Genomic DNA, 24568 nt, shown 5'->3' on the forward strand with positions numbered 1-24568 from the left:
TTTGATGAGGTTTTTCTAACTATAGTTTTAGTTTATGTTTTTAGCATCCTTCATTATTTAAAAGTATTCTTATTTGTAATAGTGATCAAAACTTGTTTTAAAAAGAACTATAAATTTACACTTTTAGTACTGAATCAAGCAGTTACAGTTTGCAACTTCACTTTATTTGTTGTTCAATTATACCATATGGGTTCAAGGTCCCTACCGACTATAAAACGGTAGAACAGCATATAACTGAATATAGATTTCACTGACATTACTTGTCGTACTATATAAGCTAAAATAAAAGTTAAGCACATCTTAAACTTTCCCTTAGGACGATATTTAGTTGAGCCATTGTAAAATTCAAACAAACTTGCATGCAAAGACATAAGATTAGTATAGAGCAGGGTTTCCAAACTTTTTTGCAAATGGCCCCCTTTAAAGAAAAAAAAGCCATGGCCCCCTTCAACAAGATTACTCAAAAACACCTGAGACCTTTTTTTTGCTCTTCATCTGCAACTCGTGAATATCTAGTGTAAATTTCTAAACTACCATTAAAAACACCTAAGACCTTCTTTTTTTTTATTCATCTTCAACTTAATTATATCTAGTGTAAGTTTCACAAATTATGACCTCATGGACCCCTGTGACTCCTCGTGCTCCCCTCTTACCTCTTTGCTGCTCGTGGCCCCCTGAGTATCTGTCATGGCCCCCAAGGGAAATAATTAAATTCTGAAAAGAAAAAAACTGATTAGATACTTACAATCAATTTTTTTTCTCAAAATGCATTTACTGCAGCTTCTTAATCTTATAATTTGACAAACAACTCAAAGTAGACACCATGAATTTATACATAAACATGATACAGAAGTAAAATTTTAGTTGATATTTAATGCTAAGTTTTCAATAGTTAGTTATAATACTTTAGATTTGAATTAGTATAATGGCATTTAAAATTACAATTGCTTTTTATTATACAAAACTATTTTTTAAGTTTGTTAAGCTTCGTTTTAGAATACGAACAACTTTACTGATATAGACTTTTATTTACATTTATAAAACATTCAAGTTAAGAAAATTTATTAATTAAATCAAGATAAACATTTTATCCAGTGTTTTCAAAAAGTAAATAAAAAAGATGGGACATTATTTTAAATTAATTTAAGCAGTTAAATAACTTTTATAATTAAACATTTGTAATCAATTACTAAAAGGAAATAAAAACAAATTAAAATGGCTGTAATAGGATAATATAATAGACATAAAAATCTTCAACTTTACTATCTATTCAAACGCCCATGATTGGTATACTTCTATAAAATATCCGATTGCACATATGAACATAAGTAGAATAAATTTAAGTAAAGTGCATAAAAAAATTCTAACTAACAATTAAAAAAAATAAGTACAACAGTCTCTAATGTTTTATAAAAATAGTCCTGGTAAGATTTATAAAATAAAATTTGTAGACGCATTTAAACTGACGATAATATTACAATTAAATTAAAAAAAAAACTAGTTTAAAACTCTGATGTTTAACAAATATTTTATTTAAAACATGGTTTGTAGTTGGTAATTTTTTATATTAGTCTTAATATATAAACAACAATGTACGGCTAACATCTTATATATTGCATAATTGAAAGAAAATGTTTTCATTGTTTAAAATACTAATTTAGCCATATAAATTAAATAATTTTACTTAATAAAAAACGTCAGTTATTCTGAATGGATCTTTTTATGCCTTTTAAAATAAAGTTAATTTTCATTGGCGATTTAGTTAAGCATATTTTAGGCCGAAACATAACATAAATATATCATAAAACTGAATACCTGAGGAATTAAAAAAGGTTGTTAATCTAAAAAAAAATCTATTTAGGAGTATTAACTGCAAACATGTAGCTTCTTCGCGATGTTCCCAATCGTCTTGATGGAAATCTCTTAACATTATTATTGTTATAATTTTGAGAATGTACCAACGGAGATATATTTTTCTCACTGCCGCACGTGTTTTTGTTAATTTGGTGCGAACTTTTAACAAGACGATTTTCTTTTTTGCTATTCTCTTGCTCATCCATAAAAGTAACTCCCTTTACTAAAAGAGTTGGTAGAGATGAAGCAAGTAGTCCTTTTGGAGAAGCGTTATTATTTAAAGAAAGTTGATCGTCGGTAAACTTTAAACTTTTCAGGTTTCTTTTGGAAATAACTTCATTTAATATCTTAATGTACAGTTTGTAACGCGTGATCTGTTTGATTAATGTGTAACTGGTTAAATTAATTTACTAAAGACCTTACCTAAGAAAGAACTTTTTTTAAGTTTTCTTAGATTTAGATTGAACAGGGTTGCCACTCGTTTTTTCAAAACTGTTTCCAGGCTTTCTAAATTTCTTTCAGGTTTACACATTTATGGGTCTATTTTTAGTTTTAAGCTAATTTCTATATAAGAAACTGTGTTTAATAGTATAAAAACATTGAAAAGATACTGTAAAGTTACTTTAAATATGTTTTTTAATAAAAAAAATTTTGATGATAACAAAAAAAATTGTTTATATGATAGATTTTTTGTGTCAAATCGAAATTATTTTGCTACTGAAAATGTTAAAATTATTAAAAATATCAGGTTTTTTATCAAAATTCCAGGTTTTTTTTAATTTTTCAAATTCCAGGTTTTCAGGTAAAGTGGCAACCCTGATTAAAGAAGTAAATAAAACTAACAAATCTTACGATATTATAGGACATTTATATTTATGTTTCGACTTATAAATCTGCTAATTAAAAACGAATAGCATACCATGAACTGTAAAAACGTAATTTTTTCTTGATTGTACTCTACTTGTGCATTTGATAGTTGAGATTGTTGCAAATATCTTTTACTCTGGTCTAAATCTGTCATCATCAATCCTAACTGTGTTTTGTGGCTTTCCAGTTGATTTTCCTGTGTTTAAAATTGTTGAAGTTTGTTTACCTAAGAAATAACATTTATTATTTTCATTAAGCTTTTGTAAAAAAAAAGCTAGTAAAGATGACCTAACTTAGAGTTAAAACTAGAATGTTTAATTTGGAGAATCCGTTCTATTTTAATTTTACTTAAAGCTAAAAATTTACTGATTGAAACAAATGTAGTATTTAATCTAATTTTAATTAAAGCTATGAGTGATGAAAGTTTACTAGGTTAAACTGTTCCCAGACTTTTTGTTTTAGTAGAGTAGGGGTAGGCAATATTTGGCCCAAAATAAAAACTTAAAAACATCGCGTTCGAAAAATAAAGTTAAGACTTTTTACAATAGATGTTTTGAAATGTGGTCTTTATTTCTTTTAATTTAATTAGTTTAATTATGTGCATATATGTTCTAAAATTAGAACTATCTTTTAAGAATTTTATTTTTTAAGAGTAAGTTAAAAAAAAGTTATTGATAAAGTTATTATAAACTCTATTACAGGTCGCCACTGATTTTTGAGAAAATCTTTCCGGTTTTCTGAATTTCTTTCAAAATTTTGAAAGTACCCGTTTTTGGGTTTATCTTTAGTTTTAAGTTAAGCTTAAGGTTAAAAACTGTTAAGTAGTATAACAACATTGAAAAGATACTGTGAAGCTACTTTAAATGTGTTTTGTAATTAAAGAAACTTTTGATAATGATTTAAGTTTTTATTTATATGGTAGATTTTTCCTGTCAAATCAAAATTTTACTACATGTGAAAATTGTTTAAAAAGGTTTTTCTAGGATTTTTTCAAAATTTCTCAAATTCCAGGTTTTTTTTAGCCTAAATTCCAGATTTTTCCAAGATTTCAGATTAAGTGGCCACCCTGTATATTATAGAAGTTTTATTTAATAAAATAGTTTAAAAAGCAACGTAAAAACAATAGTAAGAAACTATTCTACATTAATATAAATTAAAATACGTTGAAAATAAATTGTATTAAGTGCTACAATAGAGTTTAGACATTATACTGGTTGCTAAAGCTAAAGGACCAATATTTTAGACAAGTTTCAAGTAAAATTTCAAAACTAAATTTCTTAAAAGTAGTTAAATCAATATATAATTCTTAAAAATCAAATATTACAAAAAAAATTAAAAAAAAAACTGTAAGTTGAATAATTTCCTTTAGAAGTTGATGAGTCTTTAAATTTTACTGGTTGCTGCAATATTGCAGGTAACAAACAAAGCACTTAATTTATTATTTTGAGAACTTTTTAGTTTTTATCTAAACTACATCTACAAATTAAATTATTGAAAGAAGGCAATAAAATTTTCCTTCGTTTCAGATAAGATATTTTTAAGTCAAAGGAGTCCACCACGATACCATTAAAAAAGTTTACTAACTTTTTTTTAACCGGTTAAGTCTATTGGGATAGACTTCTAATCGGATGATAGTTTTGGTTAAAAACCACAACGATTTTTTTAGCGAAATTACTGCATGTATAGCAATGAAAGTTTGTATACCTACTAATTATTACCTAAATTAAAGACCTTTTATTTTTCAAGTCGATCTATTAAGCGATAAAGACGTTAAAAAAAAGAACTGGTTCTTAACTTAATAAGATTTTTTTGAAACTACTTTTTTGCACCACTTACCAAAAATACCACCACTAGCTATGATGTAAGTTAGCTAGATTAAAAAAACAACAATAGGTTCGTCTCCATTGAGGCAAAAGTTTAGTAGAAACTAACTCAATTAGCTAAAAGAGAAAAACCTCGACCAATTCTCAACATTCAGCACCATGGTTACTTTCCATACTATTTAATCTAGCCTTAGGGAGAGGAAAATGTTTCACAATCACGTGACTTATTATAAATTCAAAATATAGTTATTTAGTGATAAGATATAAATCACTCAAATTCGTCTTTTTATTAACTATATAAATCTTTTGATTGGCCAAAGTCTTCTAGGATTAAACTCACAGTGAGCCCAAATCGCGTTTAACTGGAAATAGGGAATGAATTTTGTCAAAAACTAATATTTGTTAATCTATAAAAATCTTTAATTTTAATGTAGTTTAAGGTTGTATCTGTTGAACTGTACAAACTAAATAAAAAATTTCTTGTAGAACAAAAGTTATCGGACATTAAGTAGTAGCTCTTATAAAGTGTTTCTGCTCTATGAGTTTTTATATTATAACTAACTTTGTTTTAAAATTAAAAACAAGGCAAACTAAACTCATACTTTTATCAACTTCATTTTTTAACAGCTTGTAGGTGTTTAGCAGATGCTAAAAACAAAGTCGCAACAACAAAAAAAAACTTTTTTTACTTAAGCTATTTAATGAAAATTTTAAAAATATGTTCGATAGGATTCATTGTATCATTTTTTTTGGAACTATTCTCGTTCTTATATAAATTCTGGGTAATTGGATGATGTTTTGTAGTGTTTTTTTAATCTGCTAAATCTAAGGATTTAAAAAATATATACATATATGTATCCGCTTACCCGGAATTTTTGTTATTAGAAAAAGTTTACTAGAATGTTGATAAAAAAAAGAAAATATACCTAGTTTTAAAAGATTTTTATAATTTAACAATTCTTTTAAGTATCTTTCGTAAACTCTTAAAAAGTAATAATACACTTTGATGTTAAAGTAACTTTTTTATAGTTTTTTATTCAAGCGTTGATTTTATATTTTCAAAGACATCAAAATTTAAATTAAGCAAAAACTCTTCAAATCGCTTCGCGCCAACTCACATAACTTTTGTTATAGATGGAATTTTTTAGTTTAGTTTGAAGCACTAAATGAGCTAGAATCTTGGCTTAAAACTACAAATTTTGAAAGAAAAATTAAATTTTTTTTTTGTTGTTATTCCTAGTAGCGGGCCCACTGTAAAACTGAAATGTTGTTTATAAAATTTAAAAAGTTTATTACAAAAAGGAATAGATTTGTATTATCCATTTAAATTAAATATTATGTAACAAAATCTTATTCCTTTTCATAATAATTTCAAGAGAACTATTTTGGGATTAAAATAACGTTGTGTTAATAACTTTACATAGTTTAATGTGTAAAAACAAACAGTATTAAGTGTTCCAGGCGAGCTTGGTAAGAGAGGCTTTTGAAATTTTAGTTGTTTTGATCCAACAGCAGCAGATAAAGGCTCACTTGAAAGCAGAGCTGCGTTCAAGTTTATTGAATTCACCCAGGCATTTCGCTCACGCTCGCTCCTAAAAATTCGTTATTTAAAGAAAAGTTTTAGATTCGAAAACTGATTACAAGTCGGTAAGATATGAATTAAAGTTTTCAAAATATTTAGAAAAATTCAAACCAAAAAAATACTTCTATTCTTACAATTAATACTTTTAGTGAATTTATTATTTGCAGAAGTTTGATTGTAAAATTGATTTCAAAAAAATCAAGATATACAAAAAACTGTATAAAATTTATAGTTTAAAAGAGCTTATCGGGTTCGTATACTATGACACCAAAAAAGAAACAATCATAATTAAACTTTAAACTTAAAAAATAAAAATAGCTCAAGTCACAAAATATAATGACATACACATGGTTTTTACGCAAAGTTTTGCAAAATTAGACTGACATTCTTAGAACTATTTAGAGACTGATTTTTTTCAACCTTTGTTGGTTGGCTCCCAGTTATAACCAGATGAAACGACATAAACAATAAGATTAATTATTTTTAAATGCATTATCTATTCGTAATAGAACTTTTACTTAGTTGAAAAATATGTACCTTATTAGATATGGACTTAGAAAGGAGACGGGTCAGTTTTGCACAAAAAAAAAAAAAACCAAAAAATTAGTGACTTAGGGTCAGGGGTAACAGTTATAGTATAGAAAATAAAATAACCGAACATTTCTCTTATAAACTCAAAAAATTACAACCGTTTGTACTGAAAAATACTAACATTTTGCCAATAACAAATTAAGTAAAATTAAGTCTACAAAAATGAAATGATTGTTAGAAAATAAATTCACAACTTATAATTTACTCATAAAAAATCTTAAATTTTCAAGAACTTGATCTGATATTTTGCCAATTTTTGCAAGAAACTGATTTAGCCTGATTTGACCTGACGCGTACAAACCCTGTATAAAAAATCTATAAATAACTGTAGTCAAAATGGATTGCAATTACCACTGAATAAAATAATAGTATTTTTACTTTTAAGTATATAAAAATGACTAACGTAGCTTTAAGCAAAAACACTTGTTGTGTAGCAAGTTCAATTTTCAGGCATAACTGTCTTGTTGTGAACTCTCTGTTCTCGTGTATGGACGCTAAACAGTGATGTATCTGATACCTATTTGTCACCTTTTCTGTATTCTGGTAAAACAATTAAACGTGAGTTCAAAATCATTGTCATCAATGTATAGATTTCTTATGTTGTTAACACTACTAAAATAATAATTTTAACTAAAAAAAATAAAACAACACTTGTCTTCATAAATAATAAAATAATAAACAAACAAAGTAAGCATATAAAATAATAATAAATGTTACCAACTTTAACAAATTTGATATCAAGTTTATCCAATGTAATTTGACATGCCTGCCACTTCCTGTATTTATCTTTTGCTGTAAAAATATACATACTATTAATATTTAATCGTTTAAGTAGAGAAGTGTTTCCCAAACACAGTTTCATATAAGCTTACTTGGCAAAAATTTAAGCAATAATCACTCCTATTTATTGACATCGCACATTTAATAGTTAATTACTCATTTAGTTTATAGCCACTTTACTAATCACGCCCCCTGATAGAAAAGTTCACTTCTAAAGACTTGTATTGCACACTACCATACACTTACCATAACAAATGATTTTTAAGCTGGCTGTGTAATAAAGTAATTAAGTTTTACAGTAAATGTTTTTCAAGATAATTGAAAAAATTAAGACGTGGTAAGGGAACGATTAACCAAAAAGCTATACAACGCGTGCTTAAAATAACTAATAACTCACTCATTGGTGTTTTGAGTAATAAATAAGTTTTTGTATAGAAACTAAAAAAATTATTTTGTTGGAATAACATTTTAACTTTAGGATAATTAGATAAACATAGAATTTATACTTATGTTAATAACTAACGTTTTGTTCCATCTCTGTTTCTCACATCTTTTTTCATGAGAATATTTTGTCTCCAAACAGCAAACTGATTTTTATTTGTATTTCGTAGAAACTTATTTGAATTCACTCTTATTGGGTCGACTGATGCTGACTGAGAGCTGTGTTGCCTCTCAGATTGGGACCTGAGAAATTGAGAAACTTCGTTAAGTAAAGTTGTTTGGTTGAAATGTTTTGAAATTGATAACATAATATATGTACAATACATTAAAATATGTAAACGACAGTAAGAGAAAATTTGACGGTTTTTATCAAAAACCCTATTTTACTATATAAATTTAATGCTATGTTTGTTCTTACAATCGTCCTAGTATGTTAATAGTTTTTTTGTGTTTTTTTTTATCTTGATCTTGTACTTCGTAAACACAAAAGAATTTCTTTTTTTCAATTTATAGATTTTTAGTTTAGCTTGTTGCACTTATTTTAAGTACTTTAAATATTTTTGTTGTAAAAAAACAAAAATTAACTAAATGAATAAATTCATTACATACTAAAAGACGTATAAATTCAAAATGACGTAACAATCAAATTTTATTTAAAGTAATTTTTATGTTTAACTATTTTAATATGAATGCTGATAGTGATTTTAAACTAAAATAAAGTGTGTTCAAAAAAGTCCCTTCGTGCATATAAGATCCGTTCCCAAGTAAAAGTATTTTTGATTTGTAACAGGTTAATTGCTCTCACCTTCTAAAATTACTGCTATTTTCAAACAAATTTTCGTTTTCCAGATGCTTTGAGGCAGATTGAAACAAACTGATACTTGGAAAGATAGAAGTTCGTTTGCTATTTCTGTTTATTTCTCAAGGACTTAACAAATTAGCAATGAGCTTTTTAAAACTCTTATAATCTAAAAATAAACTAACTAAAAAACATTATTAAATTGGTAACAGTAGTTGATTTTAGGAATTAGTAAAACTTTAGTAAAAATTAAGTTTAACTATTTATGTACCATTTGCAACTAAGTATGTATAGGTTAATGATTTTTTTATTACACGACTTATGTTAGTTGCAACATATATTGTGCTCTTAGAAGTAAAAATATTATGCTCGTTAGCAGATAAAATTGTGCACCTAAGCACCAAAAAAGCATAGATAAATGTATAAGTAGAAATAACCGCAAAAATCAAATAGTATTTTTTTGCAAAACATACCGACATCAAGCATCTGTTTTACAGGGTTGCCAAATGTTTTTGGCAAGTTTTCTCCAAGTTATTAAAATTCCACGTTTTAGGGCCTATTTTTAGTTTAATATTAAGTTTAAGGTAAAAAACTGTGTTAAATAGTATAATGGCATTAAAAAGATATCTCGAAGCTTCTTAAAATGTGTTTTATAAAAAAAAATTGACGATGACAAATTTTTTTAATCTATACTATAGATTTTTTGTGTCAAATCAAAGTTTTATTACTAAACATGTAAAATATGTTTAAAAATCCAGGTTTTTTGGCAACCCTGCTTTTAATAAAACTCGACAGACTACTGCTACAGACTTCTATACTAATTGAAGATTTTTTGCAATTTAATATCTCATTTAATAAGATTAGTCAAAAGTTTGATAAAACAATAAACTTTACTAAAACTAACAGTTGAAAATTTGAGGATGCTTTCATAAGAGGATTCTTCCTAATGATTTTGTAAAGATCTTTGAGATGTCCTTCATCAAAATGGTATTTTTCACTTGAAGTATTCTTTATAAAATCGCGCATCGACATTCTACCTCGCTTGCTATTAAACCTGAATTCGCATGTTGTTTAAATTCATTGGTATTATCATTTGTCGTAATATTATCAACTTATACGCACAACAGTATATAGCACGGGTCGGGGAATCGCAGCTCGCGAGCATGCTAATTTAGCTATCGAAAAGAAATTTAAAGTTTATTGCAAACAAAATACAAAATAGAAGTACTTTTCGGACACGCTCTTCAGTATTTTTTCGTGTCAAAACAAGCTGAAATAATGATTTACTGATAAAAACTAATAAAACTAAGTATGAAGAGCGTGTCCGAAAAGTACTTCTATTTTGTATTTTGTTTGCAATAAACTTTAATGTATAAAAATTGTGATTTTTTATAATGGAAAAACCATTATTTCAACATTTAAGGAAAAGAAATTTATTAAACTTACATAGATATTCTGAGAAATAAAGTGAAGAACAAAAAAAAAAGACCTCAGTTTATATAAAAAAAATTCAAACCTTTCACTAGATATTTTCTGTCTGCTATGAACAGTAAAAACTGAAACTACAAACGCAAACATTTTTATTTTGAAAATTTAGCCCGCGACCACCAAATGCCTGCCGACCCCTGGGTTTATAGACTGATGTACAAAATTTCTCGATAGTTTTACATGATCCGTCATGAGGTTTTCTATTATTAGTTATGCAGCAAACGTTTTTAGATTACAAGTATAACTTTTTAACCAATTGTAAATTAGAAGAATGTGTTTATTTACAGCAGGATGTCAATTGATAACTTTTTAGAAGCACACAGTTTAAAGTTATCTATTTAGTGGTATTCAGTCTAAATAAACTTTATTTGTTATTCTTACAACCATCATAAATTGATCATTTTACTGAACAAGTATAAATAATAACTTAATGTATTTCATTGTAATCAAAATATAAAACTCTTAAAAACATAAGTTTGTATTTGTTAATGTTCGTAATTTATTACATAATTTAATTTATTCTTTATTTAAAACCTCTGTATATAATCTTTATTTTTTAATACTCAACTGCTCTTTTATAAGGCAAAAATTAACTATCTTACTTAATATGTAATATATAAAAACAAATTATACAGTAATCTTCCTTTATTCTACCAACATATGTTTCTGTGTGTCAACGAATCAACACACTTCAACTGGGGTCTGTAAAAAAATAATTACTGTAATGAGAGAATAGAAGCATAGAATTAAGTAGGTGTATACATGTTTTCATTAAAATAAGATATTTTCTACAGATAATAGTTATTAATAGGTGAAATACTTAATATTAAATCCGACTTTTATAAAACTATATGATATTTGTGATTATTAAGTCTAAAATAAGTAAAGTAAGCTAAATTACACAACAAAAACATAATATAAACAAACAACTCACGTTAATAGGAAAGATAACTAATTCAAAATTTACTGTTGTTAATTAACGAAAAAAATACATTCGTTACAACTAATAATTACGTCACAATGTAAATGAGGTTATTTAAACTATTTAATTTGTATTGTATAGAACATTAATTTTGTTTTTATGTAATCTATTTTCAACAAAAATAAAACATTAACCATTAGTTAGTAAATCAATAAAATATAATAAAACTTAACGACGCTGAAGGCAATAAAAGTCACAGAAACTCGTTGTAACATGTATATTATATATTGAATGTTTGTAATAATTGAATCAAAGTTATATAGAATTAGGAAGCAGATTTAGTTCAAATGTAAAAATCAAAAATGAAAAAATTAAACTTTAAGGAAAAAAATTAAACTTTAAGGAAAAACAAAACACAAAAAACATTATTGTTATTGGGCTTACAATGTACTGACCGATAATTAATTTACAGCGACATACATAAAATCATAATGACCTAAATTAAATATATACTGTATTATATAATTAATAAAATAATTAATTGGTAAAGTAGGAGTCCGCTGTTTAATTTAAATATCCCATACATATATTTTATATATTTAATAAGTAAACTGTGTTATATATGAAAGTTAAAATGTAAAACAATAAGGTAGTCATATGCTAAGTATAAATCTGCAGTAAAAAACCCTACTAGCTCTCTTGGGCGTAGTAGGTAAAAAGCATGGTTTATCTGTGATTTGAATACAGGCTTCCAATTACACTTGGAACTTAACACACAAAGGTGTGAAGAATTATAGGAGGAGGGTAAAGTGAATATATGAAATTTCAGAGAATAGAAAGTGACTTGTGTGAAATAGATATAAATAATAAATAAATAAAACTATATGTTACTTAGGATATATAATTATATTAATATATGTTAAGTGAATGTGTGTGTGTATGTGGAAGGTGAATGAAAAGTATGAAAGGTAAGAAGACGCCAAGGTGTTATTTGAAGAAGAACCGTCGGTTGTGTGCACAGTTGTTTGAAATATCACGTCTTTTATTTAGTAATTGTTTACTATCTTCTGCTAAAATTGCCATTCGTTCAAGGTTGCATATTTGGCAGATCTGGCTCGCGTTACTGATGTTATTGTTGGCGTGGTGGAGGATGCTCTATTCCATTTCTGGTTTGGTTCCATACCTATCAAAATACTGCCAAACGAAATCTGACAATCCTGTACTATTCTTTTTCTTTACATGCTTAAAAGTATACTTATGCCCGGTGTACCTATCTTTAAAGTGACCTCCTGTCGAACAAATATACACCTTATCCTTATCATTAACATTATTATTGCTTTTGTTTTTATCTTCACTAAGTTTACATTTAACACGCACCTTATACACAACATTTTTAATTAAGCAGTTACCATGTAACGGACAGTTTATTTTATTCGACTTACGACAGTTACAATTTTTACCTACATTGTTCTTGAATTTAAAACCACATTTAATTACTTTATTGTTATAAGTATTACAGATATTGGTATTTTTCTGGTTACTACAGTTATTATTATAAAATTAAAGTAAAAAATAAATAAATACTAAGTAAAATATAACAAATAAAATAATAATAAAAACTAACAATAACTAAACAAAAAAAAATATATATACAATATTTTTAACAGGGTTGCCACTCTTTGAGCCAAAAAATCTTCCCTGAGTGACCAAAAATTTCCCTGAGTAACCTTAAATTTCCCTGAGTTTCCCTGAGTATTTTTCAAATCTTAAAAAAAAATTTTTCTCTTCTAACACAAATTATTAATACCTCATTCTCATTTTTCTTCTTTAATAATAAAAGGAAGGTTGTATGTGTATGCTTCTGCATTAAATTTATGAAAAAAAATTTAACCTCTATTTTTTTAACAAAAGTAATACAACACTAATCTGTATTCATTTTATTTGTTTTTTACTGAAAACAAGTAGTTGTAAACAAATAACAAATAACTTTATTATTTAAAAAATAAGAACTAATAGTACAACATAGCGTTTTTTAAACTACATAAGTAACTAAAAATAAAAAGTTTATTAGAACTTTTCTATGAATAGTTAATAACAACTTTCATTTCTCTAAACTGTAATTTGATTTTACTTCAGTAAATATAAATTTAAAACTTAAAAAATCTACAATGTTAATACTAAGAATATTGAAAAACTAGCCGCAAGGCTAAAAAAATTCTAAATAACCACTTAAATAATAAAAATTACTACTTTTGAACAAAATATTGAAACTGAATTAACTAAACCTCATTCTAGATCTAGAAAAAAATTTCCCTGAGATTTTCAAAAACTTCCCTGAAATTTAGAAAAAAATCAAAACTTCCCTGAGTTTCCCTGAGTTAAAAGAAAAATGCCAAAATTTCCTCAGTTTCCCTGAGATTTTCTACAGTTTGAAAATTCCCTGAGTTCCCCGAGTGTGTGGCAACCCTGTTTTAAGTAAAAGTAAATTATTTTCAAGTAAAAAATAAAAATTAAATGTTAAGTAGATTAAAATAAATAATAAAAAAGTCAGAATTTAAAAAATCAAATAACTAAATAATAAATAAATTTAAAAAAATAAATAAGATTTATAAAAATTAAAAAATTAATTAATAAGTACATTAAATAAAATTCCAAAACAAAAATAATAAAAAAATTCAAAAAAATTGAAATAAATAATTAAAAAAATTTAAAAGAAATAATAGCAATTAAACAAGTCATAATGAACAAATTAAATGATAAACAAAAATCAATCAAAAAAAATTTATATAAATAAAAATAAAAACCAGATTATCAAATTAGATTCTAACCGTTATTAAAATATAATTACCAAAATGAGTTTTGTTTATGTTAATAATATTTTTTTGTTAAATATAGAAATTAACTAATTGTAGCTGTTGTATTATTTTGTTTGTTTTATTTTAGTCAAAAGCTTGTTTCTCCTTTTTCTTTTAAAAAAGTAAGAAGAAAATTGCTTCTAACAGTGCTTTTTCGCAAGTCTGGGTTAGATAAAGATTAAAAACAGAGCAGGAGAAACTTAAGAGCTAATTAGAGTAAAACGCGTGCAAATAGTGATGCAACTATGATAAAGTTTAGACAAATAAAAAATAATGATATATAAATTATGTTTAAAACTTTTATATAAAACTAAAAAAATACAATTTTAAGTATAATTTATAGAAGTACACAGCCATAACAGAACTTTCTGTACAATGCACAACAAAAATTTCATCAGACGGATTTTCTCCTTTCTAAATTTATTTAATTGTCTCACTATTTTTCATGCTCCTTTTTTTCTGTGCAAAAGTATCTTCGTGCAATTTTAACGCCTACCCATGTAAATATTATTTATTTATTTTTATTTTCAATCTTGTTTTATTTCATATTAAAGTTTAGTATAAGTTTAATTTAATTTAAGGTTACATAAATAGATGTTTATTCTTTAATGATATGTTTATTAAAATAAAATTCTAGTTTTATTTTTATTAAAAACTTTTAAAATTTAAATTAGTTTTGAAACACAACAATTTAGTTTCAATTTAAAAAAAGCTAAATAAATTTAAAAAAAAAAATTAATATAAACATAATTAAATAAAAATTAATTACACTAATACATGCTTTTTTTTTTATAAAATATTAAGATTTTAATATATATTTTTTTTTTTAGTATTTTTTTGTTCAAAATTAACCCTCCGTGCAAAACTGTCTGTCGTGCAAAACTGACCTTCCGTGCAAAGTAGTCTTCATGCAATTTTGTCCCCTCGTGCAATTTGTGCTTGCGTGCAAACTAGTCTTCGTGCAATTTTGTTCTCGTGCAATTTAGTTCCCATGTGCAATTTAGTAACCTCGTGCAATTTTGTCTTCGCGCAAATTAGACTCCGTTCAAGTGTGTTAACCCGTTAAGAAACAGAAACATGTGTTAGTGTAATAAAGCCAATATTTATTTCGGCGATCATCAACGAAGTTGAGATGTTTTATGCAATCGATAATAAACAATGAACTTTACCGCAAGATCAACAACAACAGCATCCGAGACAATCCTACGACCTAATAAGGACGAAACCGGTCGTAGGATTGTCTCGGATGCTGTTGTTGTTGATCTTGCGGTAAAGTTCATTGTTTATTATTTATTAGTGTAATAAAGAAAGAATACTGTTTGATTTGTTATTATTATTTGTTATTGTATTCATATGTACTTTTTGAAATTTTTATATTTCCATTTATGATATTTGTAGACTTTTTATGCTTTAACTATTGAGTTTAAAACAAATAAATAAGACATAGTAATCTATCCTCAAGGGAGGTTAATAATTATTAATTTATTATTTTTAAGAAGAACAATTACTAAAACAATAACAATTAATAATTACAAAAAATTAAAAAAAATAATAATAATTTAAAACTGGGAATGGGTATGTTATAAATCATGCACAAATTATATAAAATCTTAATAAAATATAATTTAAAAAAATAAAGAAAATTAAAATAAATAAAGATAACTGCCCATTAAAGAGTAATTGTTTAATAAAAATGTAATTTATAAAGTTAAAGTTGAAAGTAAGGGCCCTGATAAAATTTATATCGGAAGTACAGCAGGTAATTTCAAAGATAGATATGCTAACCATAAACATACTTTTAAAAATATAAATAAAAAACAAAGCACGCGTTTATCGGATTACGTCTGGAGCTTTTTTCACAGGTACGGTAAAAGGCCAAACATGGAGTGGAGTATTGTTTCAAAGATCAAACATATCCAACGGAGTAAGTAGAATTTGCCCAACTTGCAATACAGAAAGAGCAGTAATTGCAGCAGAAGATAAAGACCTACTTCTGATCAAGCGGCAAGATTTATTGAATATTTGTCCCCACAACCGACGATTCTACTTTAAATAACTCTGTCTACTTATGCACTTATTTATTTCACAACATTCACATTTACAATCACAAACACTTACAAGTTTAATACTTCATGTTTTTAAGCTGCAAAAATTATTGATTAATTTGCTAAATTTATTATGACGTCACATTTCTGCACAACTTAATTTAATTTTCATTTTTTTTAAACTTGCCTATTCTTAGAGCTTGTTTGAGGTTAGTGTGTACTTTTATTAAATTTGTAATTTTTGCAGACAATTTAATACTTTTATGTTTTTATTCCAAACTTTGATTTTAAACCATAAAGTTCGTTTATAGTTACTACTCACATAAACACTTTACATAATAGTACATGCTTTTATTTCTAATGTGTGTTAATATTTTATAGACTCCGTAGATCTGTTCTTAAATTTATTTGAGAGCAGTGAAGCGCCGTTAGTCGGAATTAAGTTTTAACACAAAAACATCTGTGGTAAAATATAATTTACAGATAAATTGACTAAAAAAAATATATATATAACAATTTAAGACTGAAAATGGGAATACTATTATAATGCATGTACAAATAATCTAATATCGTGATAAAATTTATACATATGTGAGATATAATCTATAAATATTCATTTAAGTAATGCGGGCATTGGGTTATCAGTTCGTTTCTCTTATTTAAGATTTTTCTTTTGTCTGCTAGGGTTATATATGAAGTCTTTCTAGGTTACATTAATTGCACATGTTAGTGTGGTTTGTTTTATATTTTACTGATTCAACTATTTTCCATTCACTTGAGTATTTTATATGTTTACTGTTTAGATCCTATCAAGTTGGGTACAATTTTTGGGTTTGCTTTTGAAAGGTTTGGGGAAAGAGGTTTCGTGTTCAGTATATCTAGACTTGAATGTTCTTTTGGTTGAACCAATGTAAATTTTGTGGTCATTTACGGACGTGGAAACCTTAGCTTGATATATGACGTTATTTAGGCAACACTTGTTATCCACGGGGCAGTTTATTTTTGATCTACAATTACAAAGTTTTTCTTTTTTATCTGATTTTTCAGAAGTTTTTTGTTGTGTGAATTTATAAGGGCCATAACATTTGGTGTGCAGCAGTATGATATTTTTATACAATTTCTGTTAATTATTTTGCAGTATATGCTGTCTATTTTAAAATGCTTATCTATTAATTCCAGGAAAAATTTGCCAAGTTTGGTCTGTACAGATTTACAAAAGGGGGGGGGGGGGTTGTAATAAAAGCAATTTTTTTTTCTATTTTTGTTAATGTTTGTACTATTAAATTGTTTGTAGGTTAAATTATATTAAAAACTACTTTTGTTTAATGCATTTTGGTATAAGCCTTTGATGTTATTGAAAACTCCTTCATTTTTAGATAACTTGCATAATCTTTTTTCATTCATTTTTGGTATATTGTTACGTTTATTTTTAGGATGGTTGGGATTGTTGTTGATGTAATTAGTATTTTACCATTATTATTTTACTATAGATCTACAATTTGAAAATCCGCTCTGCGGTGAAACTTAGTAATTGTTTTTCTCAAAAATAATAAACTAATAAGACTTTTTATGCATGTCAAATCAAGTTTAATGGATTAGAGTTTATCATACTTTTGATTAATTTTATTTGATATATTTTTATTTTAAATACATCGTCTATTTAGTTATATACACCTTTAATTTTGTGTATCAAGTTAACTTTTGTAATGCAAAATAGTAATGAAGTCATTTTGATTTACTGACTAAAACTTCATCGTAACTTGACTAGACCACCCATAAAATTCTAAAAAAATACAATGTCACAAATGATAATAAAATAAATACTTAAATACTACATTAAGACTAAATAAAATAGTCATGATACTTTAAGGGCATAGGGGGGTCCACCTTGATTTTTACAAGTTGATCTTATTTTATAGAATTTTATCTGAGCTATCAGACATTTTTAACCGCTTGAAAAAATTCAAAGTTATTTTTTGAGATATGAGCAGTTAAAGTCGGTGACCTCAATAGGTTCCTAATGGAAGGCGCAAACTAAAAACGCGAAAAAAAACCATTTCACTAAAAATCTATCTCCTCCTTCATTTTTAAAGCAATCTTCTTCAAATTTTCACAGAAAGTCTATTACTAAATTTTAAAAAGATTAATTGCAGGAATTTTTTTAAATTTTTAAAAATAAAATTTTTATTTAAAAAAAAATATCTATTTTTTTTTGTTTTTTTATTCTAGTTTACTAAAAGTTTTATTTAATTTTTAGTTTATTGTTCTAAGTCTTGAAATAGTTTTAAATAGTTTCCAGTTTTTAAATTGTTATAATAGTAAATTATAATTTTGTATATGCTTGTATTTCTTCTTGTGTTTTATATAAAAGATTCATCATTCAAAACTATCCTGTCTAATTTAATAAAGTAGCCTAGAGTAGCATTAAGCATATATAGTTATTATGTCCAACTATAATAATACAAATGAGAAGTATGAACAAAAAGGTCAGGTTAACTATCTGCCCACAGTAAGTCACCCTGACCCAACTGAGGCTTATGTTGGGCCACCAACATCGGTAGCCTACACCCGAAAAACTTGCGATCCATATGTTTGTATCGGAAACATTTTTTTAAAATTAAAATATCTCAAAAGTTAAATAATATTTTTTAATTCTGTAAAAACTGGCTTGTAGTTTGTACTTTAAGCTTTCATATAAGATCCATTGTCATTTTTAGTAAAAAAAAATGTCGGACCCCCCCCCCTATGCCCTTAACTATTACAATTTGGAAACTAAAATAAAAATGTCACCAAATAAAAGGATTAATAATAAACATAGAATTGTTTTTAATAAAATAAAGTTTATAAATTTAATCTTCATATTTTAAATAAATATTTTATTTTATATATCACTTGTTGAAACATTGAAACTAATATATAATAACCAGCTTATTTCCTTATGACAACTAATTTAAATAATAGTAAATCGTTTTTAAAGCATTTTTTTCATACACTCTCTTGTTTTCTTAGCAAGCTTGCTTTTTATCTGCTTCCCCAAAAGATATACAAAAATCAAAAAATAACTTAGAAAATCTAATGAAAAAAATTAAATAATAACACACAATAAAAATCATTTAACTTTTACGACTCAGGATGTTTAGATTTACATGAGATCTTAAGCGTGAAACAAGGCGGAGTAAAATTAAGGGCATAGGGAGTGGGGGGGGGAGTCTTAAAATTTTTTTTTTTAATAAAAATAACATTGGATCTTATATGAAAGCTTGAAGTACAAACTACAGATCAGATTTTATAGAATTAAAAAATCTTATTTAACTTTTGAGATATTGTAATTTTTATAAAAAATTTCCGATACAAACAAATGGACCGCAAATTTTTTAGGGTCAATTTTCTCGGAAATTTAAAAATCACTAAAATTCTACCTTCTCCTTCATTTTTTAAGCTAGAGACCTCATACTTTCAGGAAACGTTCCTTTTATAGTTTAAAAGACTGTAAATGTTGAAATCTTTAAAATATTAAAAGATAAAGATTTTAGATTAAAAAAAACAGAAAAATAGGTGGTTTATACTTAATAAAAATTTTATTTTACAAAATTTAAAAAAATCTTGCATTTAATCTTTTTAAAATGTAGTTATACACTTACTGTAAAAATTTGAAGAAGATTGCTTTAAAAATGAAGGAGGAGATAGATTTTTAGTGAAATGGTCTTTTTTTTTAGTTTGCGCCTCCTATTAGGAACCTTTTGAGGTCACCGACTTTGATCGCTCATATCTCAAAAGTTACTTTGAATTTTTTTAAGCGGTTTTAAATGTCTGATAGCTCAGATACAACTCTATAAAATAAAATCAACTTGTAAAAATCTTGTACTTGATTTAGTATAAACCTTAAATTAGTCTGACGTGATCATTTTATTTTCTGCTAAACAAAAACAACTAGTGGTAATCATTATAGTATTAGTTATTGTACAAAAGTAATAAATTTACTTGTTACTAAACTTCTAATATTTTGTATTGGAAAAAAAAAAGATTCAAACCTTGTGAAGCTACTATTCCTACCAAGTGAAGAGTAGTTGTTAAGGTTTGAACTAATGCTTGAATTTAGTCCTAAGCTGTGTAAGTCTGTATTCAGAAGAACTATCGCCCAAACCAAAAAGTGTACCTTACCTGTTTATTTTGAATAAAATGTTAACAAAATATATAATAACGACGAATTGAAATAAACTTTTCAGCAAATTTTATTCAACACAGACCGTATTAATTGTTAGTTTTTAGTTTATCTATACTATTTGAGATAAATTATACTGTATAAGTTACAATTTTTCAAGTTTTTAAATGATTTGGTGTTCTAAATATATAATTCAACATAAAATTAGATTTGAAAGCCTTTAACACTTACTATTTATTTTATTAGCAGGGTTACAACTGGTTTTTGAGAAATTTCTTCTAGGTTTTTGAAAGTACATAAAATAATAATAATAATAATAATAATAATAATAATAATAATAACAATAATAATAACCATAATATATAATAATAATAACTGTAGTAACCAGAATAATAACAATATCAGTAGTATTTATAACAATGAAGTAATTAAATGTGGTTTTAAATTCAAGAACAATGTAAGTAAAAATTGTAACTGTCATAAGACGAATAAAATAAACTGTCCGTTACATGGTAACTGCTTAATTAAAAATGTTGTGTATAAGGTGCGTGTTAAATGTAAGCTTAGTGAAGATAATAACAAAAGTAATAATAATGTTAATGATGATAAGGATTAAGTGTATATTGGTTTGACAGGTCTTGTCACTTTAAAGATAGGTACACCGGGCATAAGTATACTTTTAAGCATGTAAATAAAAAGAATAGCACAAGATTGTCAGATTTCGTTTGGCATTATTTTGACAGGTATGGAACCAAACCAGAAATGGAATGGAGCATCCTTCACCACGCCAACAATAACATCAGTAGCGCGAGCAAGATCTGCAAAATATGCAACCTTGAACGAATGGCAATTTTAGCAGAAGATAGTAAACAATTACTAAATAAAAGACGTGATATTTCAAACAACTGTGCACACAACCGACGGTTCTTCTTCAAATAACACCTTGGCGCTTTCCCACCTTCCATATTTTTCATTCACCTTCCACATACACACACACATTCACTTAACATATATTAATATAATTATATATCATAAGTAACATATAGTTATATTCATTTATTATTTATATCTATTTCACACAAGTCACTTTCTATTCTCTGAAATTTCATATATTCACTTTACCCTCCTCCTATAATTCTTCACACCTTTGCGTGTTAAGTTCCAAGTTTAATTGGAAGCCTGTATTCAAATCACAAATAAACCGTGCTTTTTTACCTACTACGCCCAAGAGAGCTAGTAGGTTTTTTACTGCAGGTTTATACTTAGCATATGACCACCTTGCTATTTTACATTTTAATTCTCATATATAACACAGTTTACTTATTAAATATTTAAAATATATGTATGCTTTAATCAAAACTTAAACAAAAGTAAATTTAGAAGATTCATTAACTTATTTTACTATATAACTTTAATAAAAATATTTTGATGCTTTCACTTTCGAGTTTTCGACATCTAACTTTTTTTATAAAGCTAACAATACATACAAGCTATAGGATTCTTAAAATTTCAACAAGGTTAAACTTTAAGCGTTAATTTTAAATAAACTGTGAGATATATAAAAGTTAAAAACTTACTTATTTTTTTTCTAAAATACGTATAGCTCTGAACATCATAAAGATTTTAAGTTCTTCTTATTTCTACATGCACGCGTCTTAAAACTTATTTTATGTATATTTATGTGTTATAAAAATTGTATAAACACTACTACAAGGGTAAAAAACTTAATAAAGAATTTTACAACTCGTTTAGCTTTTTACTGCTTTTATTGTTATAAAACTTTAAGAAACAGCTTAATTTAAAGTGCTCATAGTAAAAACTTTATTATAATTATTTTAAAACCATACTTTGAAAAATGTCACCACTAATTTTCACATTGATTATTTGTTTGTTAACTTAAAAATTACAAAAAAAAATTAACATTATTTAAATGAACATTTCAAAATACTTAAAATGATTTCTCGCAAAAATGTCACTCCATGCTAAAGTGACGCTGTGCTTTTCTTACACCTACCCTGTATACTTAATATTATTACACTTTGTATCCTAATGGAAACTTGAACAAATTTTGTTGCTAAACTGTAAATGAAAAAAAAAATCAACCATCTAAGTTGTAAATTATTTGAAAGTTTAAAACAACAATATTTTTATCTTTAATTTTTTAAACTCTTAATATTTTTCGCCGAACCTCTGCAGGCTTAAAGTTGTTAGCATGGATATGGTTTATATACCTGCTTGTAAAAAAATAACTGCTTTTTTACTAAACTTTAAAAAAGAGTTTGATAAGTGTGATTTCATTTTCGTGATTTTTAAAACTTAGTCAAACTAACAGGGTTGCCAAAGTTTTTTCGTAAATTTCTTCAAGGTTTTCTGAATTTCTTCTAGATAAACGAAAAAGTTTTTTTTTGTCCATTTTTAGTAAAAAAAGATAACTTAAGTTAAAAAAAAAAACTGTCTTAAATAGTATAATAATAACAATAGAAGATACTGAAAAACTACTTTAAATGTATGTTCTAAAATAAAATAATTAAATGATACGAATTTTTTTAATATTAACGATAAATTTTTGGTATCCTATCGCAATTTCCTTAATTTACATGTAATAGGAGTTCAAAATTCATGTTTTCCAGGTTTATTTATGATTTCTCTTCAAAATTCCAGTTTTTTTTTTTCAAAATTTATCAAATTCCAGTTTTTTTTTTCAAAATTAACCAAATTCAAGGTTTTTATTTTTGCCTAGATTGTCAGATTCTACGCTTTTCTAGGATTCCATACTTTTGTCAATCCTAAACTAAGAAAACTAGTGGTAAAATAAAAGTGAAAGCAAGATTACTTATGTAAAAAAACCATAACATTTTCATTATTATATCAATTTTAAACTCATTTATAAACAAATTATTATATTCAACTGCCATTACTATTGCTAACACCACCAAAAAACCGAATGAAAAACTAAAAATAATCCATTAAGCAAAACTAGCAAAAACATATATAATTATTTAGAAAATATACAACTTCATTTATTGCTTAACAGGGTTGCCACTCTTTGAGTCAAAAAATCTTCTTTGAGTGACCAGAAACTTCCCTGATTTACCTTAAACTTCCCGGAGTTTTTTTCAAATCTTTAAAAGTTTTTTTTTGCTTCTGGCGCAAATTACTAATATCTCATGCTCATTTTTCTTCTTTAATAATAACAGGAAGGTTGTATGTGTATGCTTCTGCATTAGATGCTTACTAAACTTATGAAAAATCTGTTTCAAAAATTCAATGTGAAAAGGTTAAATAAATTGAGACTAAAAAACAAAATCTGTGCATAATTTTGTTTAAACTTATTAGTTAATTTTCAACATAATAGAAAATAGTTTTATTTTTTTGACATTTCAATTGTCAAACTTTAATTATTCTATAATAATAACTTCCACATGAAGTTCTCACTTAAATGCATATATGATAACTTCAACGTATGTCTTTCCTAGCAACTGTTCTGAATGCAGTAAACAAAACTTAAAAGCTTAACATTACTGTAAGAAACCTGATAAATAAAGTTTGAAGAACTAACTAAAGAAATACTTCATATCAGAGTACAACTTATACTTAACAACTGATACAATATAATCTAAAATTAAAAAGTTTATTTTTTTAATAGGTTTAAGATGTTCATACACAATCTATTTTATATAACTAAAAACATAATTTTGATCTAAAAATAATTTCACATTACCTAATAAAAAATCTATTGTCTATAATATTTACTATTTTTTTAGGTAAGCAATCTTTGAATTTATAGTTTTATTTTCATTTTTAAGTTTATCAGCATTATCCTTAGCAGCTTTTTCCCTTTCTAAAACTTTTTTCATTGCTTCGAAATCAGATTGTTTGTTGGCATCTGCAGTATATTTGTCATAGTCTTCATTCAAACATTTGAGTTGCTTTGTTAGTTTATTTTTTTGTTCTCCTAAGTTGCTCATAGCATCACCTTTATTTGGAACATCTTAACAAAGCGGTGTTGCTCAAAATATGCCAAATATTGGGCCCTATAAGATTTTACAAATTTTAACAAGGCAAAACTTAGTTCCACTGTGCTTGGTTTTCGACTGTTTGCATATAGATAATATTCGATCTTTCTTCGGGACCTTATTGTCATCTCTACCATATTGATTAATATCAATTCCTTATTTAAGTTAAAGCCCCGTTCAACACTGTCTGGCCATTGTGAAGCACAAAAACAGCCTTAAGGTCTCTTGTTAATTTTTTATACTTGTTTGGGATGTTTAGTGAGTCAAAATAAAAGCTGTCTAAACTGTGATTTTCATCAAAAAAAATTTCAAAAAGTATATGAGTGTTGGAAGAATTTAACAA

The 24568-nt window shown here is 26.1% G+C and overlaps 1 protein-coding gene across 2 annotated transcripts in view; it reads right to left on the reverse strand.

Annotated features, from left to right (window-relative positions):
- Window positions 1–1096: 1096 nt before the first annotated feature.
- The window catches only part of LOC145835735 (PH and SEC7 domain-containing protein 3-like), a 38844-nt gene continuing 15372 nt past the window's right edge, over window positions 1097–24568 (reverse strand). The window contains exons 7-15 of one of the 2 annotated variants that reach the window (XM_082943442.1): window positions 20079–20208; window positions 9642–9791; window positions 8744–8848; window positions 8021–8181; window positions 7439–7509; window positions 7121–7257; window positions 5989–6136; window positions 2774–2917; window positions 1097–2228 (exon numbers count right to left, since the gene is read on the reverse strand). In XM_082943442.1, the coding sequence (XP_082799568.1) occupies window positions 1854–2228; window positions 2774–2917; window positions 5989–6136; window positions 7121–7257; window positions 7439–7509; window positions 8021–8181; window positions 8744–8848; window positions 9642–9791; window positions 20079–20208 (1421 nt within the window). In that variant the 3' untranslated portion in view covers window positions 1097–1853. The remainder of the gene's footprint in view (window positions 2229–2773; window positions 2918–5988; window positions 6137–7120; window positions 7258–7438; window positions 7510–8020; window positions 8182–8743; window positions 8849–9641; window positions 9792–20078; window positions 20209–24568) is intronic. The other variant, XM_082943443.1, reaches the window with a different exon arrangement.

This window comes from Thalia democratica, chromosome 5 (genome assembly GCF_965202585.1).
Source record: "Thalia democratica chromosome 5, ktThaDemo2.hap1.1, whole genome shotgun sequence".
NCBI lineage: Eukaryota > Metazoa > Chordata > Thaliacea > Salpida > Salpidae > Thalia > Thalia democratica.